Consider the following 19299-nt stretch of genomic DNA (forward strand, 5'->3'; position numbering starts at 1 on the left):
AGTGAGGAACCGCCAGAGGAGGCGGGTTCTGGTGTCCCATCCCATGTGTGGTGAGGCTGGTGGTCCTGATATACAGAAATCTGTGATCAGGGTCCAACAGGGCTTGTGTTCAGAGAGAAGGGGCCCATGTGGGGTAAGGGGATGTTCAGTAAAGTCCTGCTACCCTTCCTGTAAGGCTGGAGCAATTGAATAGTAGAGGTGTAGAAATTGGCTGAAAAAAATGTGTTGTCCCCATCGACCTGGACCAGGAAGTAAGGTGGGCAGGATTAGAAAAGGCTAAGAGGAGATTTACAGGATCCTCACAAAGAACTCAGATCTTGGAGTTGTAAAACCCAGTTCTTGTGATTGACTACAGCTGCTCGAAAGGTAGAATATCTGCTGCAATCAAAGGGATTTCAGTGGGGTTTCAGGACTAAATTCTTGCTGAAGGTATTCAAAGGGCCAACAAGTGGTGATGAATAGCTGGATCTGCTGTTGACTAATATGAAGGAAACTAGCTGGGGATGTGATGATGAATAATTTCCTCATCTGTGGTAACTTTGAAATAGTGGTGTTGGTCACCCTGAAAGAAGGTGAGCAGCAGAGTACAGACCCTGAACCTAAGGGGAGCAGGATATTGGCTTAGTCAGAGACTGCTGGGAAGGGTCCCATGGGAGGGAACTCTGATAGGTAAACAAAGGAGTCAATCAAAGCTGTCAGGCCTTGAAGTAAAGAAAGGCTTGTCCTAATTCTCAGGAGTACAGGTAGATGTGTCAGGAGACTGATTGAGCCCAGCAGGACACTCATGGCAGAGTTCTGTTGCCAGAAAATGATGTACTTTTACAAAAATCAGCCTTGAAGGAGTAATTTAAAAGCATTGCCTGGTTGTGTTGGGTTGGTGTTAGGAAATACATTTTCATTTCAATCTGTGTTCATGACTAGAACAATAAGAAATATTTGAGTTGCAGTTTACAGGTTTTATCTTTCAGGACAATGGACAGAGGACCTCTTGGATCCAACAAAACTCAAAATGTGTGTCTACATAAGTAAGCATAGATAGTGAATTTAAAATGTCTTATGAATTTGACATCTCAGATTTGGAATAATGGAGGGAATTTAATTAGCTTTCTTTCATGTTCTGGAAAGAATTGAAAGCAGTCTGTTAAATCTCAAGTTCCAGTTAATAGGTGATGCATATGCAACACAACAACAAAGTAATATCTATCTATCATATTTGAGCTCCTTCAGATTTTAGTTCTTTATTTGCAGCTTGCTCATTAAATAGGATTTTAGCTTGTTATACTTGTGGAAAAGAGAAGAAGTCTAGATTTAGTTGATAGTTTTGCTTAAGAAATCTTTATGAAATGCTTTATGGTGTTCTCATCTGGAACAGAACAACAGGAAGTAAAAATTTTCTGAGAATTTATTTGAGATAGTTAACAATATTTATGCATGGCCATGCCTACATATGTGTGTTGCTGCATTTTTCTTGGGAACATGCTTGATTTCTTTAATTGTTAACAGGGGGTGATATTTTGAGCATTCTGTTCATCTTCTGACATTTATGACATAAATCTCATTTTTAAATTACAGAACAACATTCATCTGGATGAATCTGACTAATATGAATGAAATTATTTATATCAGTGGAGGGGGTTTCTGTAAGCGGAAACTTTCCCTCTACTGACATAAACCAAACCTTGTGTGTTGACAGTACGAATGTGAATATTACTCACTATATATTACTGTTCAGAAGTGGATGCTGGAACACCAGACATGATTTTTGACAGTGAAAAATTTGGAAGTGAAATAAAGGAAAGAGCAGACATTACTATGCTAAGCATGGAATATGATTCCAATATACATTTTCTGTATTAAATCACAAAGGAATTTCTAGATTAACAGCAGATCAGTCATTACATCTAGATTATTTTCATGGCCTTGACTAAATTAATCTGCTATTTCCTTTGGTAGATTGCCTAACACTCCCACTGTGAATGTGAAAAACATGCTTGGTTTGCAAGTGACAATGCCACTGCAAATGAAACCATTTTTAGGAATGGGTAGCTCTTTGCCTTTTGTAAGTTGGAGAGATTTTGGGGAATGTTAGAATCTTCACACCTGCAATACTTGATAATGCTCCCAGTAACTAATCACTTTCTTTAATTACTTTCAGAAAAATACAAGTATTAATTCACCTTGGAATAAACTAAATATGAAAATCCTTGTTGATCTTGCTGATAACAGTTTTAAAAAACTACCCATTCAGCATCAATTTAAAAGTTGTAAATTGGTTTTAAAAGTATTGAGGTAATTAAAGTAGCAAAGTGACAATTTATAACCATAGTAACCATGGCAGCTTACATTACAGGCAGCTTTGTGTGACACTAGCATTGATCTTGTCCTGTTTGGGGTCATAAATTAGACCATTTTAACAAATACAACAGAAAGTTGCATTTGGTGTTGTAACTGATAATTTCCTTTTTTGTTCTAAGAGTTCTGTTCACCCATTAAAAGATGTAAAACACTTTTATTTTTAAAACAGGAAAGCAATTACTCAGTAAAAAATTACATTTATTGTTGTATTTGCATGAGTATCCAAAGAAAGGCAAAAATTGTTCGTAAGACTACTGAATAAATAAAGGGTATTGACATTAGATATACTTGGGTTTAAAGTAAAATTTTTTGGAAAGAGTAGGAATCTTTAAGTTCTCTGAAGAACATGAAAATTTTTATGTCCATAACTTTACTTGTTGAATGTCCCCAGCAAAGGGATATCCAATTTTTTCAGATCCAGTTTAGTTTAAAAATCAATTAACTATCAATTTGAAAAACACAAAAAGTATGTCTGAGTTTGTATAGTTAGGTCTTTGGAATCTGGAAAACAAAGCAAAGTCTTGGTGTGTTGTTGTGATGTTTGTAAACACAGAATTGGAGTGAGCAAGCCTGTTGAAGTTTTAGGTTTTAAAATGATCGTTTTATCTTATGTACAATAAAATATTCTTGTTTATATTCATTGCAAATCTTCCTACAAATTTTATGTCCATCTTTATAAATCCTGAAGGATGGGCTTTTCTGGTCATTTAAGAGTTAAATAAGATGGAATATTTACAAAACAATTTTACATTATACTGAAAATAGTGGAAAAATGCATGTACTACTATATTCCACTGGTGTGCACTGTAGACTTACAAATGCGTCCACAGGCAGTGACTTCTGTGTTGTTTAAGATTTTCAGTTGGCTGAAGTACAGAATGTACTCTTATTCTACATTATCTACTGCTCTGGTAGTTAATGACGGAAATTCCTATCCCAGTTTGTGGGATATGCGGCAAAAATTACAATAATTGGTACTTAAGTCTTTTTGGAACATCAGTGTTAAAAAAGTATACCTAGATAAAAAGGGAAACAGGCTAAATGAGCATTTTGTATATTTGGCAGAGACGTTTCTGTTCTTCCTCTTTTTTTTTTTTTTTTTTTTTTTTTTTTTTTTTTTTTTTACAGTTGAAATAAGACACCAGCTATTGATTTTGTGATAGAGCCAAAACAAATGTCTTGAAATATCTTTTAAGACAAATGTTTTCTGTTCTCTCTCTCAGTATACGAATGTTCTACACTGTATTACAACAATCCATGTATTGTTACTTAGGAGCATTACTTTCTTTAAGAGATTGTGAATTATTCCCTACCTATTGTTCCCAGGTGCAGGTAGCTCCTCTGATGTTGAGTTAAGAGTCTGGATAAATCAAGTCTTTTACTATCACTGTAAACATTTAAATGCTCTTTTAAATGAAACAGCCTACTTGGAGGCTCAAGTTGTCAACAGGTAGATCTTGTCAAACACTCTGCATGATTTCTACCTTCTCCAGAAATCTTTATTCTGAAATTATCTTATAGTGTGAAGGTGCTACACAGCTGTTTGCCTGAAATTGCTTTTTTCATTCACTTAGTACATATATGAAATAAAAAAAAAAGTGATACGCTTATAATCTTACAGAAAATTTAGATACATGTAGTAAGTTCATCCATTCTTTCCCATAGTCTTCACCTGACTCAAAAAATGTCTTCTGATTGTCCCCTGAATCCTGCAGAAAGCATAATAATTATCAGACATAAATATTCACAGTAGCTATACTGGCTACTGTGAATTTCTCTGTTTAATTTCTTTAATTTAATGCCCAGAAATGTTGACTACTTTTCATGGCTATCATAGGAACAAAATTATGTACAAAAAAAATTTTTATAGTGCTTTTATACACTAGAGAATAGCCAGTAGTCTATTTTAGTGTGCTGAAGGAGTTTTTATAAAAAGTTAGATATCAGAAGCCTCAAGGCTGAGATTTTAAATATCATTAGGCAAGTTTCTGTAAACAACATCTTAATTATTTGAGAATCCAAATGAGTTAATAGAATGGAATCTTGGTGCAGGTAATTTTCCTGTAATAAAATCTCATTCTTTTTAGACTAAGTCTAGAATTTTGTGTTCCTTACTGGTTTCACTGCTTCATTTGTTTGGGAGGCTGGTGTGATTTTCGGACGGAGTAGAATGGAATGAAAATGCTACTACACATCTGAGTCATAGTTTGATAAAAATACTTTAAAAATTACTTTCAATGTACACATTTCTTTTTCCGGTGTAAATTACAATAATTTACAGGTGGTTAGACAGTAAGGAAAGAATTCTTTATTGTTCCTTCAGCAGCATTTCTTGCAAAGAGTTAATTATTCCTTCCACTGTTTGCATAAATCACGTCCCCATTCATATTTAATTTTATCTCTGGATGTTACATACTTAATGTTCTTTGTGTCCAGCATAAAGTATAATTTATGATGCTGCAAAAAATTGAGATTCCATTTGGTGTTTATTTTCCTACAAATCTAATTTGGAAAATGCAGGATAAGTCTACAGTTTCATTGACTTTTTTGCTCATACTGGCTTCTGGCAAGATATTTAAACTCCATTGAGTCATACTTGTCAATATTTTCTCTGTCTTCATTACACATTTTGCATTGAAAACATCAAGTAAGACAAGGATTATTTTTTGTTTATTTTTTATTTAAGGAAAACTGAGAGATAAAAAGTTATTTCTGTGAAAAAGTATGTTCAGAAGAATCACATGTGTGCATACTGAAACATATTTCTGCACAGAGATTTTCTGTGAAAGAAACACCATGACAAAATGGCACCATTTGAGGAGGTTTGTTTAGCCTGTTGTTTTGCCACTTCCCAGAGTAGGGGGGTTGGATCTAGATGATCTTCAAGGCTCCTTCCAACTCAGGTCATTCTATGATTCTATGATTGCATCTTTAACAAATCTTTTTAACTGCAATCTTTAACAAAAAGAATTTTTCATAATTCAGATTGAAAGGCCCAAAATTATGACAAAGTTGCTTCTTAATAATGTATTAGTGTGGTCAGTTGACCATATGGCTCTCTACATCAGAAATTAATTCTTTGCAGTGTACAGTTAAAAAAAAAAATAATATCTAAATTTTAATGTATGTTTATCTGTTCTGAATTTACCTTTTGGTATTATATTTTAGCACTGATTTAGTTGTCAAAGTAAATATTTCTGCTAGTGTGCTTGCTTTATTCATCCGCATAAAATCAATTTGGGCTGAAATTACTTGAAAAAAGTAAAAAGCCATTGAAGAATTGAATGTAACGACAAGTAGAATGTTGAAAATTGATGACATTGAATTAAAGATATGAATCTTTTTGGCATTCTTCTCTTAGTGATCATCTAGACCATCTAGTTCTTTTTTTTCTATCCTTACCTGGATAAGGATAGCAACATGTCACTTAAAAAACTAATAATATAATTTGGGGGGAGGCTTGGTTGGGAAGACAGCCTTAGATAATTTTCTTCCACTGTTTTTGAAACAAAACTTTCCATGCTTACATTGGTCAGGTACATCATCTTTCCTAAAGTAACAGCATGAGTGATCTCTTGAAGTGAATGAGAAATCTGCTGATGTTAATGAACTTTGGATCACTTCCTGAACTGTGTGGTAACAGGTGATTAGGAATTGTAACAGAAGATTCTTCAGGGACACTTGTAACTTCAGAGGACCCAGTGTGATGTTCTGTTGTAGGTATGGGTCAGATAAAACACAAGACATGCCATGTATACTGGAAGCAGTAGAAATGTTACTACGGGCACTTATCACCAGACCACTGCTCTACAGAAATTATTTTATGTAATTGCTTATCTAGAACAAGTGACTAAATCTGTATATTCCAGGTTCTTACTCTGAAAAGAGAACTGTATGGAGAAATGTCCTATGCTATATTTACCTGAACTCTAAGCAGTACAACACTTTTAAATTTCTTTGATCAATCATCTCCTCTATTTCTTGAATCCTGTTGAACTTACAGTTCAGAAGAGAAAACAAGTTTAAATACTGGTTTAATCTGTCCCTTTTAGCAGAGGTTCTTAATGCTTAAGGATAAAACTCGTTGCATCAGAACATGGCAACTTTTGAAATCTGGTGTATTACAGTGCAATTTATCTACACTTTAAGTAACATTGGTAAAATAGTCTGCTTACTCATCGAGGAACCTTGATGCCATTTTGATTTTCCTGAATATTTCACATTATGTCAAATCAGACTTGCAAATTTTAATTAAATATGTTGCTATGGATGCTTTTCCAATACGGAAGTAATGATTACAAATTCTAGTGTGGTTTCACACTATTTAGTATTCCAGTAATCTGACATGTATTTATTTGTAGAGACCTATGGTTACGGAAAGCATCCTATTCCCAGCATCCCTTGACCATTTATCTGAAAAGTCAACAGTCCTCATTGGTACGATAAGTGAACTAGTGTAGTCCCTAAGTTAAATGTAGAAGCTTTGACTGTTGCTGTCATTTTGATGTATTTTTGTTATGATTCATTAGCATAACTGTAAGTTAATTTTAGTTAGTCTTTTATTTTCCCATCTATCAATTTGTATACCTATTATATCTTTAATATTAATAATTTCATATAAAAAGTTTAAATTGGGTTGAACAGTGTTCTGATCTGCAACATGTAATAACCATACAGTTTAGGAAATTCTTGAGACTGAGGACAATTTGAACTTGTTTTGAATGTTTCCTAATCATGCTGACCATTACTGATTTTTCTGTTTCCTTACAGTTCTTTATTTAGCCACATGTTTTTCTCAATTCAAAAATGTAAAGTGAGGATGGAAAGCTGGCTAAGAAATTGGTTGTAAGCAAAAGACTTACTGACCTTCTGTACAGCAAATACAACTTTAAAAACAAGCAAACAAACAAATAAATATATTACCTATTGCACTATTTACTCTTTTTTTCCAGTTGATTTTCTACATGCCTGCATTCATCTTCTTATGAAAAATCCCTGATTTTTTTTGAGGAAGGGTTGTCATCTTGTTTTTACAGTACTTATTAGAATGGCTTATGGCATATTCTAGTTCCTAAATTAATTACTATTAAGAACTACCTAAACACACAGCAGTAGATAACTATTTGCAATAACAGGAGGCAAGCTTTCATAGTCTGGACTGCAATTAAATTTATAGGCTTTTTATTTCTAAAAAGACCAAATATAAAAATTATCTTCTGTAAATGATATATAAATTGTTATTGCTCTGAAAGTTAAGAATGAAAATTTAATTGGTCTGGTAATTTCTTTCCATAAAATAGAAACTCATTTTAGCTTCCATTAAAGTCTGCTCATGTATTTCTACTCACAGTCATACAAATCTATTTTTTATCTTGCTATTAAAAAGAGGTTTTGCATTAGTCAGTCTCAGATCTCTCAGGGTCTAATCTGTATTCCTTATTTTGGGAAGAAGCTTGTTCTATTAGGTTTGAGAAGGAAAAACAACCAAAAATCCACATATATATACAGTTCGCTCCTGCTGATAGGAATGGTAGTAACAGAAGTAAGCTAAATACAGATCTTAAAATTTCTTAAACCGAGAAACTTCAGTTTTGCAACAATACTTGGATGAAAAGGGAATTAACCAGAATTTAAGAAGTTTCAAGTGTCATTAAAAAAAAAAATAATCTCAGCAGGGCCCTATTCTACCTTCTTTTGAAAATTAAATCAGAATGTCTGGAACTGAACTTTTCAGCACACAGTGAGGAGTCTTCCCCCAAGCCCCCTCACATATCTGAGATGTCAGTGAGAAAAATTAAGAGGTGAAAAATTCCTACTTTCCTTCATATTTTTTTGCTTAAGAATGCCCAAAATCATCTGACCTTTGAGATTTCAAGTTACACTAGGAAAAATATTTACTGTAATCCTACTCCTAAAACAATCTTTGTCATTTACTTAGGATTTTTAATGCAGTTTGTTTATTCCATTACCACTGTCACCCCTGCATTGTTCTGTCATAATATCCAATCAACTACAAGAAATGCATGCTACTCTTTGTAAAGTACACAAATCGAACCCTTCGTTGTAAATATCAAGAGCTCAAGTCTTACCTTGTATGTTAGTGAAACATAAATATTAAACTGTTATTTTTTCTTTTATTTTTTTAATTGACTTGAGATACAGTCATCAGATACTAGAATTTAGAATTTAGTTATTAGAATTAGTTGTTAGAATTTAGTTTATTAGTCAATAAGGGAATTTTTGCTTGTTTATTCCCTGGATTAAAAATTTGACCTCCCTGTGCATAGTAGCAAAAGGAAATAGTCATTTGCTGGTACATTGGAATGCTCACTCACCCCATGAATGATGGCTTGTCAAGCTTTGAGAATTTTGGTTGGCATGTGTCCCTAATAAATTTCAAGCAGTCTTCTCCAAGGGATTATCTGAAATGTGAATTATTTCCTTGAATGAGATGAGAGAACATTTTAAATTCATCTAACCCTCTGTATAATGTTCGTTTAGGTTAATCTTGGTTAGAACTCTAATTACTATATTCATCTCTAGTCAAAAAAGGAAAAGTAGTTTGGTAATTTAGTCATGTTAGTCCCATCTCAAATATCATTTCCATTTAGGAATATAGCAAACAACATCTTGTATATGCCATTTTTATGTAAGGTCATGATTATCTAAGCACCAATATTTTGCTAAACACAGCATCAACAACAAGATAATTTGAAGAGCCTGCAGTAAAAGGTATGCTGCAAAAAGATGCCCAGTGCACTCAAATGAGTTCTGATTCAGTCTCTGTTTCTAATTACAGGAACTACAGAAACCACTTGAATCTGACTGGTTTTGTCATTATTAAAAAATATAGCCTTCAAGTCAAAGGCTACTTAAAGTTTGCCCAATATTAAAATGATGAGGGAATAAAACTTGAATTCTGTTGGAACCAATGCTTCAGCTTTTATTTCTGGCGTCAAGAATTACTCTGAGAACCACGCTCTTCAGATTTGTACAGGAAAGAATGAAAAATATTTGACTTATGGGTAATTTCCAGAGACTGGGAAAACTCTTGGAAGTAGTTACTATGAAGTAGGCTAGAAAGGAACCCACATAGAAAGCTGATATTGGATAGTCTGAAAGACCACAGTGAAAGGAAGCATTTAGTAAATTTGTAGAGTCAAATTACTGAAGTAAGCTAGTGAGGCATCTTTTTGTTGCAGCTGAGTAAGTTACATTTGATGAAGTTGTTGGTGCATTTTATACCATGAGCATTACTTTTGAAGTACAGCAAATCATAGACATAGGAGGGGAATATAGCTGAACTGCAGCTAAAATGGGAAATACAGAGCAGGAGAAGTTGTGAGTGATGCTGACAGAAATTCTGGAGCTGCCCCAGTCAGAGACCAAAGTTTGCCTTAGGGTTGAGCAAAAGAGAATGCTTAGAGGTGCTGTTGGAGAGAGACTAGAATTGGAGTGGTCCAGGGAAGGTTAGGACAGCCAAGTGGTCTGTACTGTGAGGGCCTTTATGGTGTGGGCCAGAGGTGAGGGTCTTAGTGCCGAACAGAGATGGAAAACAAAGTCTTTCTAATGTTGCTCATATTATGATATAGGTATGAGGTCTAAATGAAATTATCTGTGGCTTGGGTATATCTAAATTAAGAAAATATGAGTATTTTTTTCTAAACAACAGTAAAGGTGTTAAAGTAAGAATGACTTGATGGACAATTTATTATTGGTAATTTAATTGTAATTAATTTTTTTTTCAATGAGTAAGTAGCTCTCACGTACCACATTCATCTTATGGGAGTATAGAGGAGAATTTCAAGGAAATTCTGGAAAATTCCCAGTATCTTGATAGATAAGATATTTGTAACTTAATGAGAGATAATCTTAAACCAGCCATAGGAAAAAAAAAAAAAAGGCACTAGTTATTATGGCAGTTTTTTTCAAAAAGAAGGAGGAGCAGATTACAGATTTCAGATCTTTTTTTCCTTATTTAGAAACCTAGGTTTTCATTTTTCTTGCAAGGGCGTTTATTCTGTCCAAGATGCAGCAAACCAGATTCTGGTGGTGAAGGGGCAGTTACTTCAATGGTTCCTTATGTGGCAGCAGCAGACACCCACAAGTATCTCAGAGGGTTCCCATGAGTCCCTCAATGATCTCTGAGAGGATACCCAGAAAGTCAGGAAGAGACTTAAACCAGAGTATTTTCAACTTCAACCTAGAGAATGTACTCACAGGGATTTTATCTAGGCTACTTCAAAATTCAGACAATATCAATATAATTGTAAAAACTGAGGAACGGTTCTCACCCAAATATTTTATTTTGAGGTATGCAAATATATGGCCTGGTACCTTTTGGACAATGTGGGGGCTCCCCAACCAGAAATGGTGGTAAAATATTGATATATTTATATTAGCAAATATGAGAAAAAGCTGCATCAAGAATAAACATTGAGATGAGGCTGATACTCTCTTTTAATCTGAAAGGTAGGTGAAGACGCTGATGTTTAGTTTTTGGTTTTTTTACTGTTTTCACTAATTAAATTTGCATATAGAAAGTGCATTACTTCTCATGATTATCAAGTATACATTTCCCAGTGAAAAATGAAGGAATCTTTTTTTTTCCTGTGTTTCTCTTAGCTGAAATACACTTTACTCATAACAAATATAACAGGTATTTGTATGGACTGGTAACATAGGAGGTTTGCATTTTGGACTACAGATTGTTGAATTCAGTGCTGGAAGATAAAAAAAAAAAAACATGATTGATCTTTCATGTGCATTAGTGATTTGGCTGATCAGGACATGTGACTATGTTTGATATATTGCCTAGCTATAAAAATGAAAACAGCATTTTTGTATTATTTAGTTCTAAGCAATGGATGAAAGTCCCTTAGTTTCCAAGATAGCTTACAAATGGTTTAATAATTGGCTTATATATCAGTAGAACAGTGAGAATAGTAGAACGGCACAAAATAGTAGAACACAAAAAACAATCACACTCTCATTTGTTTTTAAATATTCATGCAAGCATTCATGCTTTTCTGGCAACCCTACAAGAATGTCTATTTGACAAAATTATTCTTACATTTTATGGTTATCAGATACTTTATTTATAGTATCTGTTTTTACATCTTCATTATAACAGCCCTTTCTAGTTTTAGCTTTTTTTATTATAATTTTCAAATTGTTTTTGACACATGAAAATGTTGAATAAATAAGCAGCACTTTACAGCTTGGTAGACACTGATAGTTTGGACATTCCTCTAGTCTCCATCTTGTTATGAATTGGGATTACAATGAAGAGGATAACATAGCCTGTTTGAGCAGGGATGTTGGCCCAGATGGCCCACTGTAGTCTTTCCTACCTTATCCATTCTGTGATACTGCAAGAAACTTCCAGTATTTGTTTAGTCATCTTGTTTAGTTTTCCCACATGAAAAATGTAAATGTCTCTTATTTAAAATGAGATCAAACAAAAAAAACCTTCATAATTTTCAAGTAGAAATGAGTGCATGACGTGTTGGTGTTCTTTTAACTGATCTCAAATGTTTAGATAGGTAAAGGTAGTTCCTCAGAAGTATTCAATTATTTACAAATAATTGGTGAAAGTAGAATTTTGGATAGGCATTATGGATAATTTTCTGTGGTAGACATTGGTAGAAAATGTGTTTTCCTTGAAAGAATAGTAGATTCTCCTGAACAGGAGGTGTTAATGTAATACATAGGCCATACAAAATTGAACTCACAAGAAACTCATAAAAGCAGTGGCAGATTCAGATGGAAAGAAAGATCTGTAAGATCAAAGGTAATTTTCTCCACCTATGCTCCTATTTTTGAACTTATTTATGCCTCTCTGCATATATTATATCTTATTGTTGTAAATTTTCATGCTTAAAGCTTTTATACATATCTATGAACAACTTATATTCTTGCATAAATCAGTTCTGTTAAATCAGTCATACACACAAAAGAGTTTTTTCTGTGTGCAGACAAGGGGAAAGGAAAAAGCATACTGGTAAATCAGCAGCTTTCCATTTAATGTCAGCATTGTGCAGTGATATCAGCCTGCAGCACGCTTAAGCATTTGAGTAGAACCAAGAGGAAGAAATATTTGATTAACAATTATGCTGGTGCTAGGCATTGTTATGAATATAAGCATTCATTTAAAAGTTCAATTTCTTGCAGGGCTTGGTGTCTCAAGATATTGTCAGACACAATAACATTTATCAAGCTTTTAGTGTAGTTGCTGATGGACTAAATGGTGTTCTTGGCAGACTTGGATACAATAAAAAAAAATAGGGTAAATTTTTTTACTGTATTGAAGCATTTGTCAAACAAAAAGGTAGCCAACATTTGTCTTCCCTTTCCTGTGGAAGAAGTGCTCTGAAATCTGGCACTCTTTGCACCTTTTAGATGAAAAAAGAAAAGAATTCTAGCAAATATCAGACATAGGAAATAATCATTGCAAAACTGCCCAGTGTCACACATTCCAAGCAATAACTCTGCTCGCCAGCAAACATCACACCTGAGTACAGCAGTGCTAATCTTGGAAGCAGGAAAGTTAATGAGTTTTCTTTAAGAACTTCGGAGCTTTGACAGTTTTGCTTATGTTCTTACAGACTTCTAGCAGTAGAAATCTCAAAACAAATTTAAAAAAAAATAATTTCTAAAAAGTCCAAAAACCAGACTCCTTCCCCTATACCCCAACAAAATAGGAGTTACTTTGCAAGTAACAAAGATTCCTGGAATTGTTTTCTATGTGTGATTGTCTTGCTGTGTGAAACCCATCTTCCTCTTACACCTTTCTCCAAGGGAGGTGAGCAGTGGAGTAGAACCACTGTCATCTTCCAAGTTCTGTAGATACTGCTGAATTAAAACTGGAAGTTTTATCCGATTTATCAACATAACTGTTCTCTTCTCTTGTGTACCTCTTTGAAGATGCTTCTGGCTTGTATGAGTTTTTTCCTGGTTCTACAACAATTTTTGGGGAGATTTTTTTTCTCCCAGTTGTGCTGAGAGATGTCTTTAACCATTTGATACCATTACTTTTAGACCACTGAGAAAATATCTTCAGACCAGGTTCAACTATGTTACAAATTGTAATGATGGTTCACAGTGAATTCAGTGAAGGAATGTGATGCTTTTGCTTGATGTTTGCTTGATCTTCAGGCAGAGTTTGGTTTCAGCTCATTTGATCCAATCTACCTAGGGGCCGTATTTGAGAAAGCTGCATGTTTGCCATTCCTTCTAGCAGCTGAAGCACATTCAATACTTTGGAAGTTGATGACATCTTATTAACTACTACTGTGAAAGAGCAGATTCTCCTTCCTTGCATTTCTTATCAATGTGCAATAATTTGAAAGATGGTTGCTAAAACTGCACAGTTGTTGAGTTCTTGGCTCTGGCTTTGAAAAGACTGTTGGATATGACATTTTTTGAGACAGTATTCCTTTCTGAGTTACAGAAAAGGGAAATTTGCTTCTTGTGCTGACTTTCCTGAATAACTGTAGGCAAGAAATCTGTAGGTAAGAATCAAATTTACTTGTAATTTTATGAAGATTTAGGGTTATTTCAATAGATTTTCTTTATTAGGAGGGTACCATGGTCCTTAAGTCATAATCAACCCACGGCTTAGTAAATTTTCAGTTTAATATACCTCTTGCTCAATATAACTCTTGCAAATTATTCTGTAGAATAATTTGTAGCATAGATGAATGGAAATTACCATTCTATGCACAATACAGTGAGGATATCAAGAATTCTTAAAATATGTGTTCATTTATCTTGCTTCAGTGCATAAAAAAAAGCCCTGCATAGTCATTTTAAGGACAAAAAAAAGCATATTGATTTTAAATTTTAATTTTTGGTCTGCACAAACTGAAGCAGATATTTTACATTTGTACGTGAGTGAGGCCGCCCGAGGTCACTAGTTTAAAAAGGAATTGTTGCCTCTCTGAATCATAAGTCTGTAGGCCTCATTCAGCTTTCCTGTAGATTCCAACTATAAAGACAGATAGCATTAGAAGTTAATGATTTCCTGTGATTGTTTAAGATTCAGATTGGAAAACAAGTAGATAAATAAATAAATAAAACTTTTCTATTCTCAGTCAAATCAGCTTTTATTTGAGACATGTAGATAATCTTTCAGAAAACATGCTTTTGGTAAAGAAAATTCCAGTTTTGTAGAAGAAAATTTTTATGGGGAGAATTTCTGGTTGGATTGGCAATTTTTTATTTTTGACATCATTGTAAAGTCAGATCAGATCAAAACTACAAAGTTTTTTTAACATTATGCTTGTGTTCTATCCAATACTTCTTTTCTCATAATTCTCTAAATACACTTTCCTACCTTTTCCAAGTTTTATAGGAAGCTAACAAATCTTTGCACTAAAAAAAAAAATAGCTGAAGGGTGTTTGGAATTTCTTCTGTTTTCTGTCTGGAATCATGTTGACTGCTTTATTTCATCATCATCTTTCTTTTTACATTCATTACACCTTAATTGTTTCCCTTCATCCTACTCTTTCTTTTCTTGACTAAGGGGAAGGAGAAAAATCTTGTTTCAATAAAACTTTTGGAACCTCAATCACTGTTATATTGCCTTAAACTGATAAAGAGCATTAAGATTTTCCTGCTAAGGAACTGTACAAGGTGGAGTTCCTTTGTCTGCATCTGTTTTTTTCAGGTTCTGCCTTTCATGTTAGTCATAAAATAGTCTAGGTTAGCTCTAAGATATAATTATCCAGTTTCTAAAGGTCAGTACAGTGGTACTTCATTTCCACCATTCACCTTTGCAATTATCCACTTCATTGACACTACCTTGACCTCATTCTATACTTCCACCATTATTCTGGTCTTCCTATAAAAAAGTAAAATTCTGTGCAAGTCTGCACAGATATATTATGGAGAGAAAATATTCACATTCTATGTGAAAATTAAAGATCTCAAGTTTTTTTCACATGCTGCAATTTTTTTTAAGCTTTCACTTTTCCCTATAAATGAGCATCTGGAGTTCCACACAAGAGCATCATAAAGAATGGAATATTCGTGAGGTTTCTTTGGGTTAGCTTTCCACTCCCAACTTCTTGTGCAGCCTGAGCCTCCTTGCTCACAGGGCAGCGCAAGAAGCTTAAAACACCTTGACTTAGTGTAAACACTGCTCAGTAACAATGAAAACTCCCTGTTATCAACATTATTCTCATACTAAATTCAGAACATAGCACTCTACCGACTACTAGGAAGTAAATGAACTCCTATCCCAGCAGAAATCAGGACTGTTAAATATGTAAATTTATCATAATTGCATCTTGGGTCCAATGAATTGAAATTTTACAGATGGAGGTAAATAAATTTATCTTTGACATCAGATCTTCGTGTGATAGTAATCTTCTGCTTAATTTCTTGACTGAAATTCAACCTTGGATGGTTTTGTGATTTCTCTCTATTTGATGCCTGACAAAAATGAATTTGTATTGATTAGTGTCAGCACTGTGAAAAGGTGAACTTTCAGGCTTAGAAATTCAGCTCTGTATTTTGGCAGGTGCTTTGCAAGAAGACAGGGTTTCTCATGTTCTGGAACTTTCATGGATACTTGTAATAATAAATATGCCTGCATATTTATTATTAAAATAATAAAAAATAAATTTATCATAAATAATAAATATAAATAATAATTAAAAATAAATTTATTTAGGAAAAACATATGGGGCTTGTGATTGTAGTCCAGTAGACTATATTCAAACAACTTGAAGAATTTAGGCAGGGAAGAAATAATATTTGCTTCTAAATAGGGGTATGTGATTCCCTAATTTACAACTATTGTACAGAAATTCAGTGGATAGATTTTGAAGATCTCATTAGGAACATGTGATCATCAAACATTTACTTGTGTGTTGGTGTTATCAACTTGCAGTCTGTCACTCTGGACCTGCTCTAATAGTTGGATGACCTCTGCCCAAAACTGCAGACAGTGCTCAAGGTGAGGCCACACCAATACAGAGCAGAGTGGAACAATCAGTTCTGTTGTCCTCTGAAAATCTGAATAAGCCTCATTAACTTAATTTGGTTTCTAATTGTTTTTATTTACTCAGAAATAAGGTGGGGACAGACAAGTTAGCAATTTGATTTAGCTAAATAATGACATTGCTACTATTCACAGGATCAGAATTGTTTCTTTTATACTATTACAGCTCATTCTCTTTGCTCTACATTCAGTACCTTTTCATTATTTTCCAGGAATTGATTTTAGAATAAAAGTAGCAAATAGAACTGAAAAAGTTCACTTCTGTGGTTCTTTCTAAAGCCTTGTTGGCACAGATATTCTATTTCTTCAATGAAGAAGTGTCTCACAGTATTTTCAGTTTCCATTTTTTATCAAACCATCAATTGTAAAAAGTTCCTAAAATTTTGAGCTATTTTTAATATATTAGCAATTCTTTTCTTCACTTCAATTAAAAGAACTGGAACCTTTTATTTTCACAGTTTTTAATATATGTTAATCTCCTTTAATCTCCTGTTAAGAACCAGTTAATAATAACTTGTTAACAGTAAGTACTTGTCTATAATAATCTTCTGATAAATTTCCATTAGTACCTGATAAGTACCTGGTTTGTGTTATAAACATAAATTCACTTTACCATTTTTTCATTTGAAGTCTGAGAAGTATTTAATGCAGCCTTAAAAACCTCTGTGTAGTTGCCCCTGAAAAATAAATCAATTCTTTGATAATTACTCTGTATGCCTTAGTAATGTGTCTTTTTGTTGATATATTTAATTCACCCTATATGCAGGTTTGATGAACAAATTCATAAAATTATCCTAAAATAAGGTTACAGCATTGGGCATAAATAATAATATTTTCTCTTAAGGCTATTAATCCTTACCAGAAGAAAAATATTAGCATGAAAACTTAAAAATCTTTCCTCTGATTATGAGAATAACCTTATGTAGTACTGAAGATATACTTTAGAACTTCTTCAGTTTAAGGAACATTTATTGCAATCCTTCTAAATTGTAAACAGAATAAAAACATGCTGATTTTTTTGTCTTTTGGAGAATAAAAAGTGAACTTTGACATTGTCAAACCAAAATTAGTCTCAGTGTTACTTAAATAATTTTATTTTTTTTTAATACTATTTTTCCATAAATTGCAGGAAAAAGAATAAGATTTTTTTTTTACCAGTTACTGTATAAAAAAATTATCTATGCTTTACTTTTTTGAAGGTACATTTGATGAAAAATTTACTGTCTCAGTTATTTTCGTTTCAAATTCAAATATTTACCTTTATGAAACATGGGAAACTTACACCTTGGGCTGATTTCCAAGGTGCCCACCTGTCTCTGAAGTGAAGCCATTAGCCTCACCCAGTGAAAATCAGGGTGTTTTAATCAGATTATTCCTCTTTACCTTTTTCTTTTTTGGTTATTCTTCCTTCTATTCTCAACCTTCCTAGCTGGAAAGAATGCAGTGCAAGAATGCCTCTGAATGGGGAAAGAGAGAGCGACTAGAAGCAGAAAAACAAAGTTTGGAAGAAGAAACCAGAAAACTAAAAATGCAGGTAAAAGAAATTCAGGAGATGAAAAAAAAAAATGAAGCAACACTAAATAAATTGAGTTGACATCATTAAAATGCACAAAATGGGCTTTAGTTAAAAATGAGCTTTTTTTTACTTAGTTTAGTAATATTACTTAGTTGGATTATTTGGGGAGTATTCAGACCCAAAATTACTGTCTCAAAATGTCAAAAAGTGTCCCTAAAATCTAAAGCAAAGTTTATACAAGACAAAGCAGCCCTTACTGCATCCCAGACCTGAATAATTAGACCTCAGTGGCTTAGAATTTCTGTAGGGTACAGAAACAGAAAATAGTATCTGTTCACTTTTAAAAGAAGTAGGGAGAAATGACAACTATAACAAGACTAGGAAAGAAACAGGAGAGGTTAAGTAAGCTTTGCAAGCTACAGAGTTCTGATGAAGGTCAAAGCAAAAAAATACTGTGAGACAAATCATTTCCCTGTCTTGTTGAACGTCAAATCTCTTCTTAGGAGAGGGAAAACTGAAGGAAGCGCCTATTCCTTATTTTTGTGTACCTCCAAAGATCTGCTCATTTATTGTCCTGCTAAAAATGACTTGATAATTTATTCAGAGGCTCTTAGCCTTTATTTTATGGTTTTGTACACTGATAACTACATAGTAATCCAGAAGGTTCCAACTTTCATTGAGACTCTCAAAGTTCTAAAAAGAGAAAGCGAAAACGCCACCAAACCCACCAACTTAAATGTACATATCCGATGCTATGAGCTCGGGAGTAAGAAACAGTAACTTTTTGTATTTTTATTTTCCTAAATAAAAATAATTTAATCTAATTTACATGCATTTGCTGTTGAATAATGACATTCTAAGCAACTAGATTTAGGATTTAGTAACTAGGGAAAGACTGAGAGGTTTTATACTTGATGTCTACTGTTAAATGTAATCATAAGATTTTCCTGTTTCCATCATGACTAAGTAATAGCAAATGGAAACTCATGCATATAAGCCTACTTTCTAAAATACCTTACATAAAAACAATGGTTTATTTGGTTTTCTTTTTAGAAAACAGTTGCATAGACCATTAGATATCTGTGACCAGCTCTCTCTGTTAGTATCAGCTCTCTCTGTTAGTAAAGCACTCCTATATTTGATTTGCAATAACTGCAAAACATGGAATCACAGGACAGGTCAGACTGGAATGGACCTCATGAGGTCTTCAGTCCTACCTCCTGCTCAAAGCAAGATCAGCTCCCAGGTCAGACTGAGTTATTCAAGGTTTTGTCCAGTGAGGTCTCAAAAACATCCAGGACTGCATGGCCTACTGTGGGCAATGGGTTTGTGATGGCTTGACCACAGCTGGCAGTTAAGCTCCCACCCAGCCTCATTCATTCCCCAGCTGTGGGTTGGGGGACAGAATTGGAGGGGCAA

The 19299-nt window shown here is 33.8% G+C and overlaps 1 protein-coding gene across 5 annotated transcripts in view; it reads left to right on the top strand.

Moving 5' to 3' along the window:
• The window catches only part of CCDC102B (coiled-coil domain containing 102B), a 138699-nt gene that overhangs the window by 23978 nt on the left and 95422 nt on the right, over positions 1-19299 (top strand). For 4 of the 5 annotated variants that reach the window (XM_066184283.1, XM_066184264.1, XM_066184290.1 and 1 more), the window contains exon 6: positions 17794-17898. The exons of the other annotated variant lie outside the window; for it this stretch is intronic. In XM_066184283.1, coding sequence (XP_066040380.1) covers positions 17794-17898 — 105 coding nt within the window. The remainder of the gene's footprint in view (positions 1-17793; positions 17899-19299) is intronic. 5 annotated transcript variants of the gene reach the window in all.

The sequence above is a fragment of the Chamaea fasciata genome, unplaced genomic scaffold (assembly GCF_029207755.1).
Source record: "Chamaea fasciata isolate MVZ Bird 193981 ecotype frontalis unplaced genomic scaffold, bChaFas1.0.hap1 SCAF_1, whole genome shotgun sequence".
NCBI classification, from domain to species: Eukaryota; Metazoa; Chordata; class Aves; order Passeriformes; family Sylviidae; genus Chamaea; species Chamaea fasciata.